This window comes from Lactuca sativa, chromosome 4 (genome assembly GCF_002870075.4).
Source record: "Lactuca sativa cultivar Salinas chromosome 4, Lsat_Salinas_v11, whole genome shotgun sequence".
Taxonomy (NCBI): domain Eukaryota; kingdom Viridiplantae; phylum Streptophyta; class Magnoliopsida; order Asterales; family Asteraceae; genus Lactuca; species Lactuca sativa.
In genome coordinates this window covers 68,773,435-68,789,332 of record NC_056626.2, presented here as the reverse complement: position 1 = coordinate 68,789,332, position 15,898 = coordinate 68,773,435, and the positions used below count along the sequence as shown (strand labels likewise).

General features: G+C 30.1%; 1 protein-coding gene across 5 annotated transcripts; it reads left to right on the top strand.

Annotated features, from left to right (window-relative positions):
• The first annotated feature begins 4,731 nt into the window (after positions 1-4,731).
• Positions 4,732-11,091, top strand: LOC111907720 (uncharacterized). Of its 5 annotated transcripts, none has more exons than XM_042901028.2 (5): positions 4,733-5,530; positions 5,750-5,809; positions 7,116-7,318; positions 8,186-8,785; positions 9,805-11,091. In XM_042901028.2, exons 4-5 carry the CDS (start codon positions 8,716-8,718, stop codon positions 10,821-10,823), a joined length of 1,089 nt encoding a protein of 362 aa, XP_042756962.1. In that variant the 5' UTR covers positions 4,733-5,530; positions 5,750-5,809; positions 7,116-7,318; positions 8,186-8,715; the 3' UTR covers positions 10,824-11,091. The 5 variants fall into 5 exon arrangements, with proteins under 5 accessions (XP_023759294.1, XP_042756962.1, XP_042756965.1 ...); XM_042901031.2 differs by having other exon boundaries at positions 5,750-7,318; positions 8,186-8,269; positions 8,552-8,642; XM_042901029.2 differs by having other exon boundaries at positions 5,750-7,318; positions 8,186-8,269; positions 8,552-8,785.
• The last annotated feature ends 4,807 nt before the right edge of the window (positions 11,092-15,898 follow it).

Genomic DNA, 15,898 nt, shown 5'->3' with positions numbered 1-15,898 from the left:
AAAATTTAAGATTTCAAAATTAAAATTATTTAATTAAATTTTAAATTATGAAACCAAATGGTGTATTTTGAAAAACTTTTCAAAATACTAGGTTAAATTTAAATTAGGAAAATAATCTTATCATTATCCAAAAAATTCAACCAAATCTTTCAATTTTGATAAGGATATCATGTTATCTTTCTGAAAAATTGATTTTAGGCTTTAAAAATGAATTATGGCAATTATCCTAATCAAAACATAATCTGAAAACTGAAAAATTAGGCAATAGACGAGTCAACTCGTCGAGTTGGGCACAGAACTCATCGAGTGCACCCAACTCGTCGAGTTCATACTTGAACTCGTCGAGTTCAACCTCCAGACAGCAAAAAACGATTTTCTTGTTCTTTGGAAAGTTCACTACAACATCAATTCAATTGAAAAACATCCTAGGCTATGATACCACTGATTGGTTATGAGCATATCTACATTCCTATGTGATCATGCAACCCTAATTGCTTTGAATCTAAGTATTTCACTAATTGAACATGGAAATAGAACACCAAACCAATAACCCTAGAAACTAGCATACATTTTCGAACTTCACAAAAAAACAGGGTTAGAAGATTACCTTACTTGTTATATAGTAATAACAAGAGTTTCTTGAAAATCATTGACACTTGAAAGCTTACTGCTCCAAGTGTTGCACCTCTAATGGAGTCACAAACACCTAATGCAAGGGGATGAGAGGGAAGACAAGAATTTCCAGCTAGGGTTATGTATCTTATGCATATGCCAAAAATTCCATGATATGGAGGTCGTTATATAGCTATAGACTGCTAGGGCTTCTGGAGGAAACACTAATTTATGCTTTAGGCTTAAGCAACTCATGGACTCTCTTTTAGCAAGCCTTCGACCAAATCTATAGGGCCTCCCTACGGGATTTCGTCCACTCCTAATTAAGGAGTCCATTAGCCCAGTTTTACAACTATCAATGATTTGCAAAACAACCCCTCAATTATTAATCAGTTCCTTTAATCCCAAAATTAATACAATATTAATTTCTGATTAAATACTAATTAATAATATGATTTACAAATATATTAAACTTGTAATGTATTAATAAAATCATTTTGAATACCAATTTATTATTTCACATAGTAAATTCTACTCTCTCTCTCCACTAGTCATCCTGTCAAGTTGCATGAGTGAAGGCAACCCAAAAGGACCATGCTACAATCAAATCAAGTATATACTAATTATAGTTATAGGCTTAGACACCTAATCTAACACCAACTCCTTGTGAAACCTCTTCCAAAACCTAGAAATAAACTGGACATCCCTGTTTGAAACCACTGAAAACGGCACCCCATGTCATGCCACAACCTCCTTGATGTAAATGTCGGCCAACTTCTTAGCAGGGATACTCTCCTTAATCGGAATGAAATGACCACTCTTGGTCAATCGATCCACGATGACCCATATCAAATCCACTCCACGAGCTGTCTGTGGCAATTCCATGATGAAATCCATGGTGATCTCTTCCCATTTCCAAACGGGAATGTCTAGCGGCTGCAACTTGCTGTGAGGTTGCTAATGTTTGGCCTTGACATTCCTGCAAATCAAATGATTCTCCTAGCTTTTATGTCACACATGAGCTTATTCTTCTCATCATTTGGAACATTAGTATGTTTAATAACGAGTGCATTATAATCAACCAGAGTTTTGATTGCTTGTCTGGTACCCGAATATGTGAACGTTTCCTGCGTTATTGTCTGCCACATAGTAGAACCATATTCTTCGATCCCAAGAACGTAGTCTTCAAAGTGGAGTGCCCAAGCTTCATAATCTTTCGGAAAGAGGATTGAATCCTTGTAGTGGATCCAATACTACTTGAGAGATTGAACAAACGAGCGTAAGGATCTTCATTAGGCATATTATCAAAAATTCACTTAAACAAATATAGAACCAGATGTGTAAAACGTGAATCGAGTTCAAGGGTAATCAAGAGATCTAGATATGGGTCTATAATCGATTGACACAACAAGAACGGATCTGAGATAAACGTAAAACACTAATAAAACCCTATACTCAACAGAAGAATAGCAAATTAATCACACTATCTCCTGTTCTGATACCAATTGTAAAAACAATAAAGAAGATCGATAAATGCTATACTAATAACGTGAATTAAAGACCAGAAATAATGATCAAACGTATGGCGAATGATTAGATTCAAACAACTCTAGAAGAGTTCTCAAAGATGGAACTTCTCTATGAGAGCGTACAAAAACACCGTTTAGGGTTTAATGACATAACCCTAAAATCTTACATGCATGCACTATATATAGACTATACTATATAGTGGATCCAAACATGGACAAGTCCATTTCAGAATAAACAAACTATACAAGCACACATTTGACACAACACACTATAGACCTAAAAAGAGCACATGCCACCTGTTTCTGCATCTATGTGATTTACTCTGATATTGATGATGTATCAATAGATTTAATAATCTTGGTTTTATAACAATGTTTTGGGTTGTTGTTTTTATTAATCTAAAAATGAAAAATTTAGTGTCTTATTTTTGGGCGTTAAAATATCTAATCCAATGGGCCGGTATTAGTGCCTTCGATCGGCAAGTACAGTGAGGAAAACTCACTTCTCAGTCCGGGAAGATAGCTAAATAAGACATTGCTCTGAATATCAACTCTATAAAGTCACCTATACATCAAATAGTGACCAATCTTAACTACAACTCAAAATACCCTTAGGTCAAACTTCGTCAAATCTTGATCAAAGAAGTCAACAGAGTCAACTCAGTTGAGTACGCCCAACGTACTTAACTTGTACGCATGGTGTACTAGTGTCTTGACCAGAATACGAGTTGTTGACCACGTACGCATAACGTACGTGCCAACCAGCTTTTCCTTCTATTAAGAGCTTGATCCCTTAACCCCTTTAATCCAAAATCTAGATCTAGTCATCAAATAACGTCCTTAATCATAATGTTTCAAACTTTATGATCTTAAATGGCTAATAAGTGCCCAATACTAAAACCCTAACTTAATACAAGGTCTAAAACCCTAAAGAACATGAATGGAGGGAAACTAATGATTAAGATTACATTTTTATGACTCTAAACTCTTCAAAACGTCTGAAACAACTCAAATGATTTAGAGAAAACCATACTCATAAACACCAAGCTTATGGGACCAAAATGAACACAAATCCATGGCTAACAAGATCTAACCAAAACTTCATCCAGATCAGAGCTTTTTACCTCCAAGTGGTGCAAAATGATGATGTGCTTCTAGATCCAAAGTGCTTCATTCTTATAAGATGGTCTCCTCTCTTTCTCTTTCCTTCAAGAATACCACAAAGCACACTTTCAAGCTCAAAAGGCACAAACAAGGAATTAGGGTTTGCTCGAGATGAAGATGAGGATGCAGGTTGATGAATGAAGGCATATCAAAGAGTTAAGGATGTTTAAATAGGGTCTAAACTCTAAAAATTAGGGTTTGACTCTTGACCACGTACGCCCAGCGTACTCATGCAACCCCCACTGTCCATTTAAATGCTATTTGTGACCAATTTGCAAGCAATTCTCATACCAATGGTCAAAATGTAAAATACCTGGAAATCGAGATGTTACAAACTTCATTTATTGAAATTTAAAAAGTAGATATACATCAATTTGCTTGAGCCTCTTGTAGTTTGACCACCCAATTAGCCTTGAAGTCTAACTTTTACCCAAAATCAAAATTCTTAAATCATCATCACCCATGTCCCAAAACAACCTAAACAAAATAATTCACTTTTTAAACCCCCTTACCTTTTTTTTAATTAGATATATCTATCTTATATACACATTAAAAGAATATGATCCTTGACAATTGACGCGATCTGCAATGTATGGAAAAAATATTAAACATGACAAACAAAGAATAGAAAAAAGGATAATATCGAAATTAGATACTAAACTATTGAATTTGTATCCATTTAGTCGATCAACATTATTTAAGTTGTAAAATATCATCGAACTTGTTATTTTTGGTTTAGAGTGGCCATTATAACATGTGATAGCAGATTCAATAACCACTTTGAATAAAAAGATAATGCACTCAAAGGGTAACATAGTTTAGATTATGTATACATTTAGTCACTTATGTTTATTTTTTACATATTTAATCATTTATATTTTTTTTTGTACACATCTAGTTACTTATGTTTTTGCCTTTGTACACATATGATCATCAAACTTAATGGTCATATGTGTACAAAATGAAAAATATAAGTGATTAAATATATAAAAAAAAACATAAATGATTAAATGTATACAAAAATAAAAGTAAGTAACTAAATATGTACATAATTTAAACTATGTTATCCTTTGAATGTATTATCGCTTGAATAAAAGATAACAAGTTCGGTTACCTTTTATAACTTATATAAAATTTAGTGACGAATTAAAAAAAAATGTCAAGTACCTAATTTCAAACTTAACCACTTCTTTTTATTTTAATTCTATTATCCTTATATTTGTTGTTGGAATATTAATTATATATTAATCTCCAAATTAGCTCATGATCCTTATCTTTGAAAAAACTAGAAAATTGGTCCATGTATACAAAGATATGTTTGTGTAAGGGAATTTACGTTTAAGAAAATTAGAGAAATAATCCCTTCAATTTTTTTTTTTTTTTTTTTGATCCATGTGTTTGAAAAATTACATAATAAGTCCGAGCCAAATTTTATAATGGTTCCTGCAAAAAAAATTATATTTTATCTAATGATCCTAATGTTTGAGAAAATTATAAAAATAATCATTTTTAGAAAACTACAGAAATAATCACAAAAAAATTATGGGTTCTTATATAAGGCCTTCCTGAGTACTCTCCATGGAGATTTTCATTCTCCACTTGACGCGTGAACACCACCCCAGTGTCTCCTTCTTCGTAGTTGTCTCGAGGATTGTTGTGGGGAGGACGATTGACACGACCAATAATCTTCTTCTTTTCTCTTGGTTTTTTTCTCTTCTTTCTCTCTTCTAGGGGTACTGGGGTAGTGGAGAGTATTCCAGTGGTTTGTGGCGGTTTGTTTTGGTTTGTGGTGGCTGACTTGGAAGCTTTGAACGACCTTTGGTTTGAAGAGTATTCATGATTGCCAAATAGCGATAAAGTCACAGAAAGAGATGTCTTACGAAATAGTGAGCTATATGGTATCAAAATTATATAAATAATGCTATATGAGACAAAATCCCACTGGTTAGTGCAGAAACATGGGTCAAGAAAAACCTTGGTTAACAACGTCACATTTTATCTCACAGGCTCATACCCTTCGTTACCAGAATACCAGTTCTTCATCACTTCTCCGGTGACCACCCTTCATATCCGGCGCCCTTCCACCCTCTGCCGAAAAGCCACACCCTGGTTATTCGGTTTGCTTATCAGTTAACCCCACATCTCCCCTCTCTCCCAGCGTCACCCCCGGTGGCCGTTCATCGTCGCTGCAGTTCATTACTTTATGTTAAACTGGCTTCATCAAGGTTAAATTTAAATCTTTTTTTCTTCTTTAATCGATTTTTTCCTTCCTAGCTTGTTATTTATTTATTTATTAATTTTCTTTCTCTTTATCGTCTTATGTTTTTGCTTTAAAACCCTAGAAAACCAGAGAAAAATCTGCTGTATTATTTCATCACTGAATTCCCCCAATTTATCCATATCTTCAAATAGCTTATGTTTTTCCTCTGAAATTTGATTTGTAGGTGGAATTATGATACAAGTTTCCATGAAAGAAGGGCATTGGTCCTAACTGGTCTTTTCGGGTATTCTAACAAAGATAGCACTATTATATACATTAGATCAATTGCTTAAGGGCATCCTATGAATGATTCCTCTTCTCCAAACTTCCTCTGCTCATACATTTGGCTACAAAATCTTCATTGTCAACTATTCTTCAATATTAGTTGTTTCTTGATGATATAGCTTTTGATTGAACGTTTATTTAGTTCAGCCTCAATCAATTGGAGGCATAATAAATTCCTGATGATGCTTTCCCTTGAAGGAGAATTTTGTAGTAATAGATTATTGCTCGTGAAACATCTTTTGTTTTCTGGGGACCCATGTGAGGATAACCAAATTTTGAATGGATTGTAATTCTATAGAAGGAGATTATTGTTGTAGTTATAGATTCATGTTTATATATGCGTAGGCAATTCATCTTTTTAACTCTTCAGTTGATATGAATTTTCATTGTTTTAATAGAAGGTGTTTTGTGAAAATTGTTTGTTGAATGTAAGGATAGAGTGGTCATTTATATAGGCTCGTTCAACGTCATTACACAGGCCCAGCTCAAAACCCTGGGCCTAAACACCGGCCCAAGCTCTAATAGTCTGTGGATAAATTATTCCTCCAGAGGCAGAGCATCTCGATTTTACTGGTCTTTGATGTTAACTTTTATTCAACTTCTGCTCGTCCATAATCGTGATTTCCATCAATTGAAAATCTATGAATTTTAATCATTTTAAATGTCTTCAATTTTATGTGTCAATCAAACCTTGATCTTGTGCCCTCACTGAAACTTGATTTTTCAATATTATAATTTCTGATTTCTTAGGTTTTATGTTCCCATTAGGTTTGGTTCTATATTGCTTGTTTTTTTCATTCATTTTGGGTTTTAGTAGTTTAGGCTGGACATGGGCTTCTATACAACTCCATATATGATACTAATGAAGTAGTTATTATGTATTATGCTATTAGCTTATGGTCCTGATTTTCTGCATTGGATTATCCATGGTTTGTTTGAATTTTGGTAAGGTTTTGATTACAAGAAGCATTGATATAGGAAAAAGCGTTTTTTCTGGAGTAGGTGTAACCCTTTATGTTCATCAAGAACATTTTTACCATGTGGCTTATCTACAATTTCCAAGTACTATAAAGAAGTTCTAATGTCATTTTGGACATTCTAAATATTCATAGGCATAATTAGATTATATAACCTTTATAAATGTCCGTGTCTGTACTTGTGTGAATGCTTGTCCCTTGTTTATAACTATTTTCTCTTCTGGAATTTACATTTACGAAGGTTGTGAATTTATTTATTATTATTATTATTATTTTTTGCAAATGTAGGAATGGTAAAAGACTGGAGTATGACTAGAAACCAGAATCGTGATAGTTTGATACAACTAGAAAAATTCCTGACAACAGTGGTGTGGTGCCTTGGTCAGATCTTAACCATGATGTGCATCATCATCTAGTTGGATTTGTTGATTTTATTTCATTCAGCAGAGTTTGCAAGTCATGGAGGTCATTGCACTATATAACAGGAAAAGGTTTATGACTCACCTTTTTTTTTAGCATATGTTCGAACATTTTTAAGATTTTGAGAACTAGCATTTGTGGCTTTGCATTTTGCAATTTTCATGTTTAAGCAGTTTCAATGTCATTCATGCTTTTGATCGGATGATATTCTTTTTAACATCTTTAGCATTTAGCATAATCCATTTTCTTTTAATTTGTGTTAGAATAGCAATTGATTATTGAATATCTTTATGTTTGTCATTACTTTAGTTGATCTCTGACATCATTCTTACTATATTGGACGAGAGATTGGACATTTTGATTTACTGTGCCCAAAAGTAAACTTTCTATTTCTGTTACTAATAAAGCTACCTATCAGATCTCTGTGATTCCTTTGATTTTTCTGTTACTAATATTATTAAGATTGGGATTTCGTTGTACTTTGAATTTATTGTTTGAAAAATCCATCGCGGTAGATCGGATGATATTGTTTTTGACATCTATAGTTATGTTTGGTATGTTGAAATGGAGTTGTAAAGAAATGGAATGGACTATTACATTCCATTACGATGTTTGGTTGGCTTGAACAATATAAAGAGTCATTCAAACATCTTATTTGTTATGAACATTTAAGTATATTTCTTATCATTAGTTTGATCTCTGTGATTTCATTCATTTTGCTGTTAATAATATTATTAAGATTTTGATTTCGTTGTACTTTCTATTTCTGCAAGTTATCATAATTTGCCTATATGGGCTATACCCTTTTTAGTGTACTTCCCATAAAAATCAATATGAAATAATTTATATGTTTCATTTTTGCCATTTCTGATATGTATGTTCTTTATGGGACTGAGTTGTGTCTCTTGCTGTAAAAATTTCCATCTGTTTAATTGTAGGAAGCAAGCATTCTATGGCACTTTACCTCGATGGAGTGCTTATGCTATTTGTTAATTCATGCAATGAATCCCATCGTTTACAAGGTAAGTTTCTTTATCATGTATGGTTGACTAATTATTTCGATCCTGATTTTCCAGTTACAATCAAGCCATCTAATATTTCATATTGCATATCATGTACTTGGGTTCCAAAACCATTTTGCCTTTATTTTTTTTTTGAGTTGAATAGATGGTTAATCAAGGGGTATGGAGGAAGTCATTCATACTATATTAGAAAATATTGTTTGAGGAGCTGTTGTAAATACATTTTTTGTATGTCTATTTATTATGGATGATGAAGTTTCTTAGTATACAAATGCATTCCAGAAATTATATGCTCTAATACAGCATTGAATGATGGGCGCAAGCTCGATGATCACATGTGAAGTCACGTGCATTCACCGCGTCTTGTTAAGGGGTATGATTGTCATTTCTCATCCAAATAGAACCCTGATGTCACCCCTCAATTCCCCATCTCATCTCTAATATTTATGCTTTTCTCGAGTACAAATTTACAATCCCTAAAACTCCACCTCCAACGCCGCGTCATTACCATTGCAGGTATATTTTTCTCATTGGCTTCTATATTTTAGTGTTTCCTCTTGTCATGTTATCGTCTGTGTGAGCTCTTCACACTAGTTTTCATAATTAAAGACATTTCCCTAATTTGATTTAAAGTTCAGGCTACAAAATCTAACTTAATTGTTTTAAGATATGATATAATTTCTTAAGGATTTCAGTCTAGAATCCGATCATTTTAATTTGATTGTTTTTCCTTAATTTGGTTTGACCTGATTTGAGTTTTTGCCCTAGATTGATTCAATGTGTTCTAACCAGTTCAATTTGGTTAATTAGCACTTGAGTTTGCACTATACAGTTAAAAAATCTGCAATAATGTTTGCTAAATGAGCTTTTGAATCTCTATACGATGATTTAACGTTTCCGATCTAATACTTGGATTCTCACATGAAAATCGAGTTTCCATATAGGCAAACTTTCCGCTAACAACCTTCGAAAAGGGCGTTTATTTTTTGGGTTCTTACCTTTCATACTCTTCTCAATGTAGTAGAGGGGCATGTAAACCTATGATAGTGTTTCATTTATGTGTTCCGATTAAAATGAAAACTGCAAAAATGGGAACATTGCAGAGATGGAGAAAATGTTGTACATTTTGTATCTGTATTTTGTGTTTTCCTGATGATTTTATTGGGAAGAACATAAATGGATTTAGGAAGCTTCTAACTATTTGCAATCTTAATTCTTTTCCCAACTTTTACCAAGTGGAAGATTTACAATTTTGCACTTAATAGTACTGACCCATTTGCAATAACAACTTTTACCAAGTGGAAGATTTACAATTTTGCAAGCACTATTTTTTTTAAATGCATCCATTTCTTCTAGAATTGCTAATTTCCGGTCAGTGTTGATTTTGGGGAAAGTGTTGGTGAGGTCCAAATAAAGTTTAGGGACCTTTTAAAGCTAAAAGTGACACTTCAATGTACTTTTATGTCAATAACCTTTCTTTTAAATGTCATCTGTATGCTTACAACTCTTGTATCTTATATGAAATTTCCATATAGGAATGGCCAAGAAAAGGAATATGACCAGAAACCAGAATTGTGATGGTTCATCATCATCTAGCTGGAAGAGATTCAACGATGGTGTGGCACCTTGGTCAGATCTTGACCATAATTTGCTTTTTTTAGTTATGATGCAACTGGGAGTAATTGATTTTCTAGCATTCAGTGGTGTGTGTAAGAAATGGAGGTCACTCGCACTCGGTAATAAGAAGATTTTTATGGCATCCAGACCACCGATGTTGATGTCCATCTCAGATCCTTCTTATAAGAAGAAAGAGTGCAAGTGCTGTCTTGAGGACTTTGAAGGTAGAAAGTTCAAAACCATCCTTCCCCATGCTGCTGGCAGGATCTGTGTTGGATTAACTTGTGGTTACCTCATCTTGTTCGGGGGGGAAACCAAAGACTTCTGGCTTGTAAATCTTATCACAAGGCACGAGCTTCATTTCCCTTGTTTCCCCTATAATGCAAGTAGTGATGTAGCAAGGATCAGAGGTATCCTTGTCTTTTCACCTTCAGTATCTGGTTGGGTGTTTGTGGTGCTTCGTAAATTCTCCCGTCAAATTTGGTTTTCTATAGCGGGTACACGAGCATGGAATCGTATCTCCTCCACTTCCCTCGCGATTGATTTACATGCTTTCAAGGGGAAGATATATACCGTAAACATCCGCTGTCGTTTATGTGAAATGAGACTCACTCCAGAGCCCAAATTGACTTTACTCCAAACCAAGAATCTTCCACAGCCAGGCTTCTTATTTCCGGAGTTTGTAAATTTGGGTGAAAAACTTTATGTGATCGACCGTGGGTTAAAAGATTCATACACGGTTCACGAACTAGATTTTGAGGAAATGAAGTGGGTGTCGTCGGAAATTTCAGAGTTGGGGGTTGATCATCGCGCACTCTATAAGAGAGATGGTTACTTCCTTGGCACCGTTGATACAAGTCGAAAACGCAGGTGCCTTCCTTCATACATCTGGTACTTCCCCAATGATTGTTTGAATGTGAATCGCTTAGATGAATGATGACTTGGATAGGATGCACTCTTATCTTGGTTTTTATCTTTGCATATGTTCAACATTTTCAAGATGTTTCATCCATGGATTTGGATTTTCAATTTATTGTTCAAAGATTTTGGTTGTCGCTCAACCCTTGCTTTTAGCTATAAATGTCCTTTATTTACAATTTGGTGTCCTTTACTTTCAAATATGTGCCTACTGCATTCACATTGGCACATGCTGTTACTATAGTTGTTAAAACGTCGATACAATAAAAAGTCCTTTGGGTTTGTGACTAGCAACTCCTAGCGAGATGCACAGGTGAAATGCATCATGCTTGTAGATGCTAAATATATACAGAGGAATTTTAGTAACCTTGTTATTTTGACTGAAACTGGTCCTTAGGACATGTTATAGCAGGTTTAATGACAACTTCGAATAAAAAATAGCATGTTCAGTAACCTTTTACTAGTGACTTAATGAGCAAAAATTAAATAGTATAATTATGATGATACATGTACAATATTCAAAATCTTTTCTTTTCATATATCTATAATTTTGAAAATATAGTAATATGATCATCTCTATAACTATTTTACTTCTCATTTAAACATGAGTAAAAAAAATACAACTTTTTGTTGATACATAAAAAATTAATTTATTGAATTTCAAAAAGTAGATATACATCAATTTGCTTAAGCCTCTTGTAGTTTGACCACCAAATTAGCCTAGAAGTCTAACTTCTACGGAAAATTAGTATTCTTAAGAGTGTTGGGTATGGGCAACGCCCTTTAGGCGTTATACGCCTGGCGTTGCTTCCCATTGCCGTCACCACCTTCTGTTAACGCCCACTTCTTTGTTTTTAGCTAAAAACACCGGTGTGAACGTTGCCAACACCGACCAGCCTAAATCATCATCACCCATGTCCCAAACAACCAAGACAACATAATTACTTTTTGCACCTCCTTACCTTTTTTTATTATTAAACTTTAATACTACATTTCTACATATTAATTTGTCAATACTATTTAATTAGATATATAAATCTTCTATACACATTAAAAGAATAAGATCCTTAACGCTTGATGTGATACGCAATGTGTGAAAAAAAATGCTAAACATGATGAACAAAGAACAAAAAAAAAGGGGATAATGTCGAAATTCGACACTGAAGTATTGAATTTGTGTCCATTTAGTCAATAAACTTTATTTAAATTGTAAAATATTAACGAACTTGTTATTTTTGATTTAAAGTGACCATTATAACATGTGATAGTAGATTCAATGACCACTTTTAATAAATGAAATTTTTTGTTTCTGTCCTTACAAATTTTAAGTATTACTTATATATCGTTATAAACTTTAAAATTACTTAAATATCCATATAACTTTAAAATTACTTAAATATCCAATTTGATCAGTAAAACTCACATCTATATCCAAACTTGTAATTTAATTAGTTTAAATTAATTTAATATTTATAAAATTATCTAGATATCAAAATTACATATGATTTTACTAAAATACCCTTACCAAAATAAAGATTAAGATTAAACCTAATTAAAGTGACCATTATAACATGATAATAGATTAAATGACCATTTTTAATAAACGAAAAATTCCATTCATGTCCTTACAAACTTTAAATATTACTTATATATCCTTAAAACTTTATAATTACTTATACATCCAATTTGAACAGTAAAACTCATTTTTATATCCAAACTTATAATTTAAATAGGTTTAAAATTAATTTAATATTTATAAAATTATCTAGATATCAAAATTACATATGATTTTACTAAAATGTCCTTCCCAAAATAAAGATTAAGATTAAATCTAATTAAATATGACTAAACTTCTTGCAAGTCGTTAAACTCCTGCTACCATTTCTTTCCCGCACAGCTCCTAAGATGGTCTTCACCTCTCTTCAATTGCATCTGGTATATCTCTTCTTCATTTAATTGATTTTAGTTTGGTTTAATTAATTTTGCATTCGATTAATTATTGTTCATCCTTATTTAGGTACCTATATAAATATATCATCACTAGACAAATACTTGTACGTTGCACGGAATTCGAAACTATATTGGAAATCTTTATAAATATATGGCTTTTAAATATATCAATGATGTTGATGTTAGCGCATATATAATAAATCTTATAATAAGTTGGTAAAAGCATTGTTTGTTTTGAATTATATGATAATGTAGACACCTTTTAAAATTTTATAATCTCAGTTGTCTCAATGGTCTCTACCTATAAGTTACTCATTAATAAAATTAAATATAATATATGATTTAGTGATATTAATAGTTGTTGTTATGATTAATTAATTTAAAATATTTATTTGATTAAGATTTTAATTTATATCATTGTAATTATTTAAAATATCAAACATTGCTTTTGTTTTTAAAGGTAACAATATAATTTTTATATATAATGCTACTTTTAACTATTGTTGTTGCAAGTTATTTTAAATAATATATTTGGAAACTCTTAATTATTTTAACTTGGTTTTAGAAATTTATTTTTAAAATTTATTTGATGAATATTATTAGTTTCTTTGATTGTAATTATTGAAAACAACAAACATTGTTTTTGTTTTTAAAGAAAAAATTTTAATTTTTTATATAATATTACTTTTAACTATTTTTGTTGTAAGTTATTTTTAAACTAATTATTTGAAAATTCTTAATGATTATCAAAAATAGTTTCATGGTTTTTTTGTTAATTTAGGATTACAATTTACGTTTAAAACTATAATTTATAACTTTTAATTAGTTAGAAAATAGTTTCTCGATTTTTATCAAGTTGAACTTCAATTAACTGTTTAATATCATATTAAAATTAATAATTTAACTATTTTGCATAAAATCATAAATTATACAAAAGTTGTGACTTTAAAAGTACAATTGCTCACATACGACAATATAAATCAACTAAAATATGTTAAAAAATAAAAGTCATAACTTTATAAATAGAAGTAAAATATGATATTTTAATACTGTAGTTTAGTTAATTTATGATTAGAATTTAGTTTTTGCATTAATTAAACATTATTAACCAATTTATAATAATTAATAGAGAAAAATTGAAAAGTCATAGAGGTTTCAAATGCATGTAGTGCAAGTAAAAAAAATGTCTATTTTATAAATATACTAAGCGAATACTTGCGCATTGTGCATAATACAACAATGTATTTGAGATCTTTACAAATACATGTTTTCTAAATATATCAATGGTGTTGTTGTTACCTCTTATATAATAAATCTTATAATAAGTTGGTATAAACATTATAAGTTTTGAATTATATGATAATGTAGATATCATTTAAAATTATATAATCACAATTGTCTCAATGACATCTACATGCGGGTTACTCATCAATAAAATTAAATATAAGATATAGTTTAATGATATATATAGTTGTTGTTATGATTAATTAATTTTAAAAAGTTTATTTGTTTAAGATTTGAATTTCTATCATTGTAATTATTTAAAACATCAAACATTGTCTTTGTTTTTAAAGATATAAATATAATTTTTGTATATAATTTTACTTTTAACTATTTTCGTTGTAAGCTATTTAAAATAATGTATTTGGAAATTCATAATTATTTTAATTTGGTTTCAAATATCTAACCTTTTTATAATTTATTTAATGAATATTTTTAGTTTCTTTGATTGTAATTATTTAAAACAATAAGCATTGTTTTTGTTTTTAAAGATAACATTATAATTTTTTATATGATATTACTTTAACAATTCTTATTGTAAGTTATTTTTAAGCTACTTATTTGAAAACTCTTAATGATTATAAAAGATAGTTTCATGGTTTTTTTTGTTAATTCAGGATTACAATTTAGGTTTAACACTATTATTTATAACTTTTAACTATTTATAAAACAGTCTCTCGATTTTTTTCAAGTTTAACTAAAATTTTGATTTAAATTAACCGTTTAATATTATATTGAAATTAATAATTTAACTATTTTGAAAAAAATTCATAAACTATACAAAAGTTGTGCTTTAAAATATTAAACTAATAAATTAACTATAACATGTTAAAAAGTTAAAGTCATAGTTTTATAAATAGAAGTAAATTATGATATTTCAATATTGTAGTTTAGTTAATTTATGATTAAATTTTAGTTTTTGCATTAATTTTTACATTATTAACCAATTTATATTAAATATTACAAAGAAATTGATAAGTCATAGAAGTTTCAAATGTATGTGGTGTAAGTAAAAATGCCTTTTTTTAATGACTTCTACCCATGAGTTACACATGCATAAAATTAAATATAATATATGGTTTAATGTTATTTATAGTTGCTGTTATTGTTAATTAATTTTTTAAAAATTATTTGTTTAATATTTTAATTTATATCATTATAATTATATGAAACATCAAACATTATTTTTTATTTTAAAGGTAACAATATAATCATTTATATAAAGTTATTTTTAACTATTGTTATTGTAAGTTATTTTAAGATACTTATTTAAAAACTTTTAACGATTATAAAAATATTTTTAGGAAATATTTTAGTTTAATTGGGATTACAATTTAATTTTTGCATTTATTACTACAATTTATCATTTTTAACTATTTACAAAACATTCTTTGGTTGTTTAAGTGGAACTAAAATTTATATTTAAGTTGACACTGTAATGTTATATTTAAATTAACATTTAAGTATTTTGTCCAAACTGTTCAAAAGTTGAAACTATAAACTGATAATGGTTTACTTACAACAACATTTTAAATCTAATAAATTAAGTATAATATGTTAAAAGTTAAAGACATAACTTTATAAATAGAAGTAAAGATATTATTTTAAAAATGAAATTTAGTTTATTTATGATTACATTTTAGGTTTGATATTTATTTAACCTTATTAACCAACTTATAATCATTATTAGAAAGACACTACAATTTATCACTTTTAACTATTTACAAAATATTTTTTGGGTTGTTTAAGTTAAACTAAAATTTATATTTAAGTTGATCCTGTAATTTTATATTTAAATTAATAATGTAAGTATTTTATACAAATTGTTTTAAAATTGTATCTTTAAAATGATAATGGTTTACA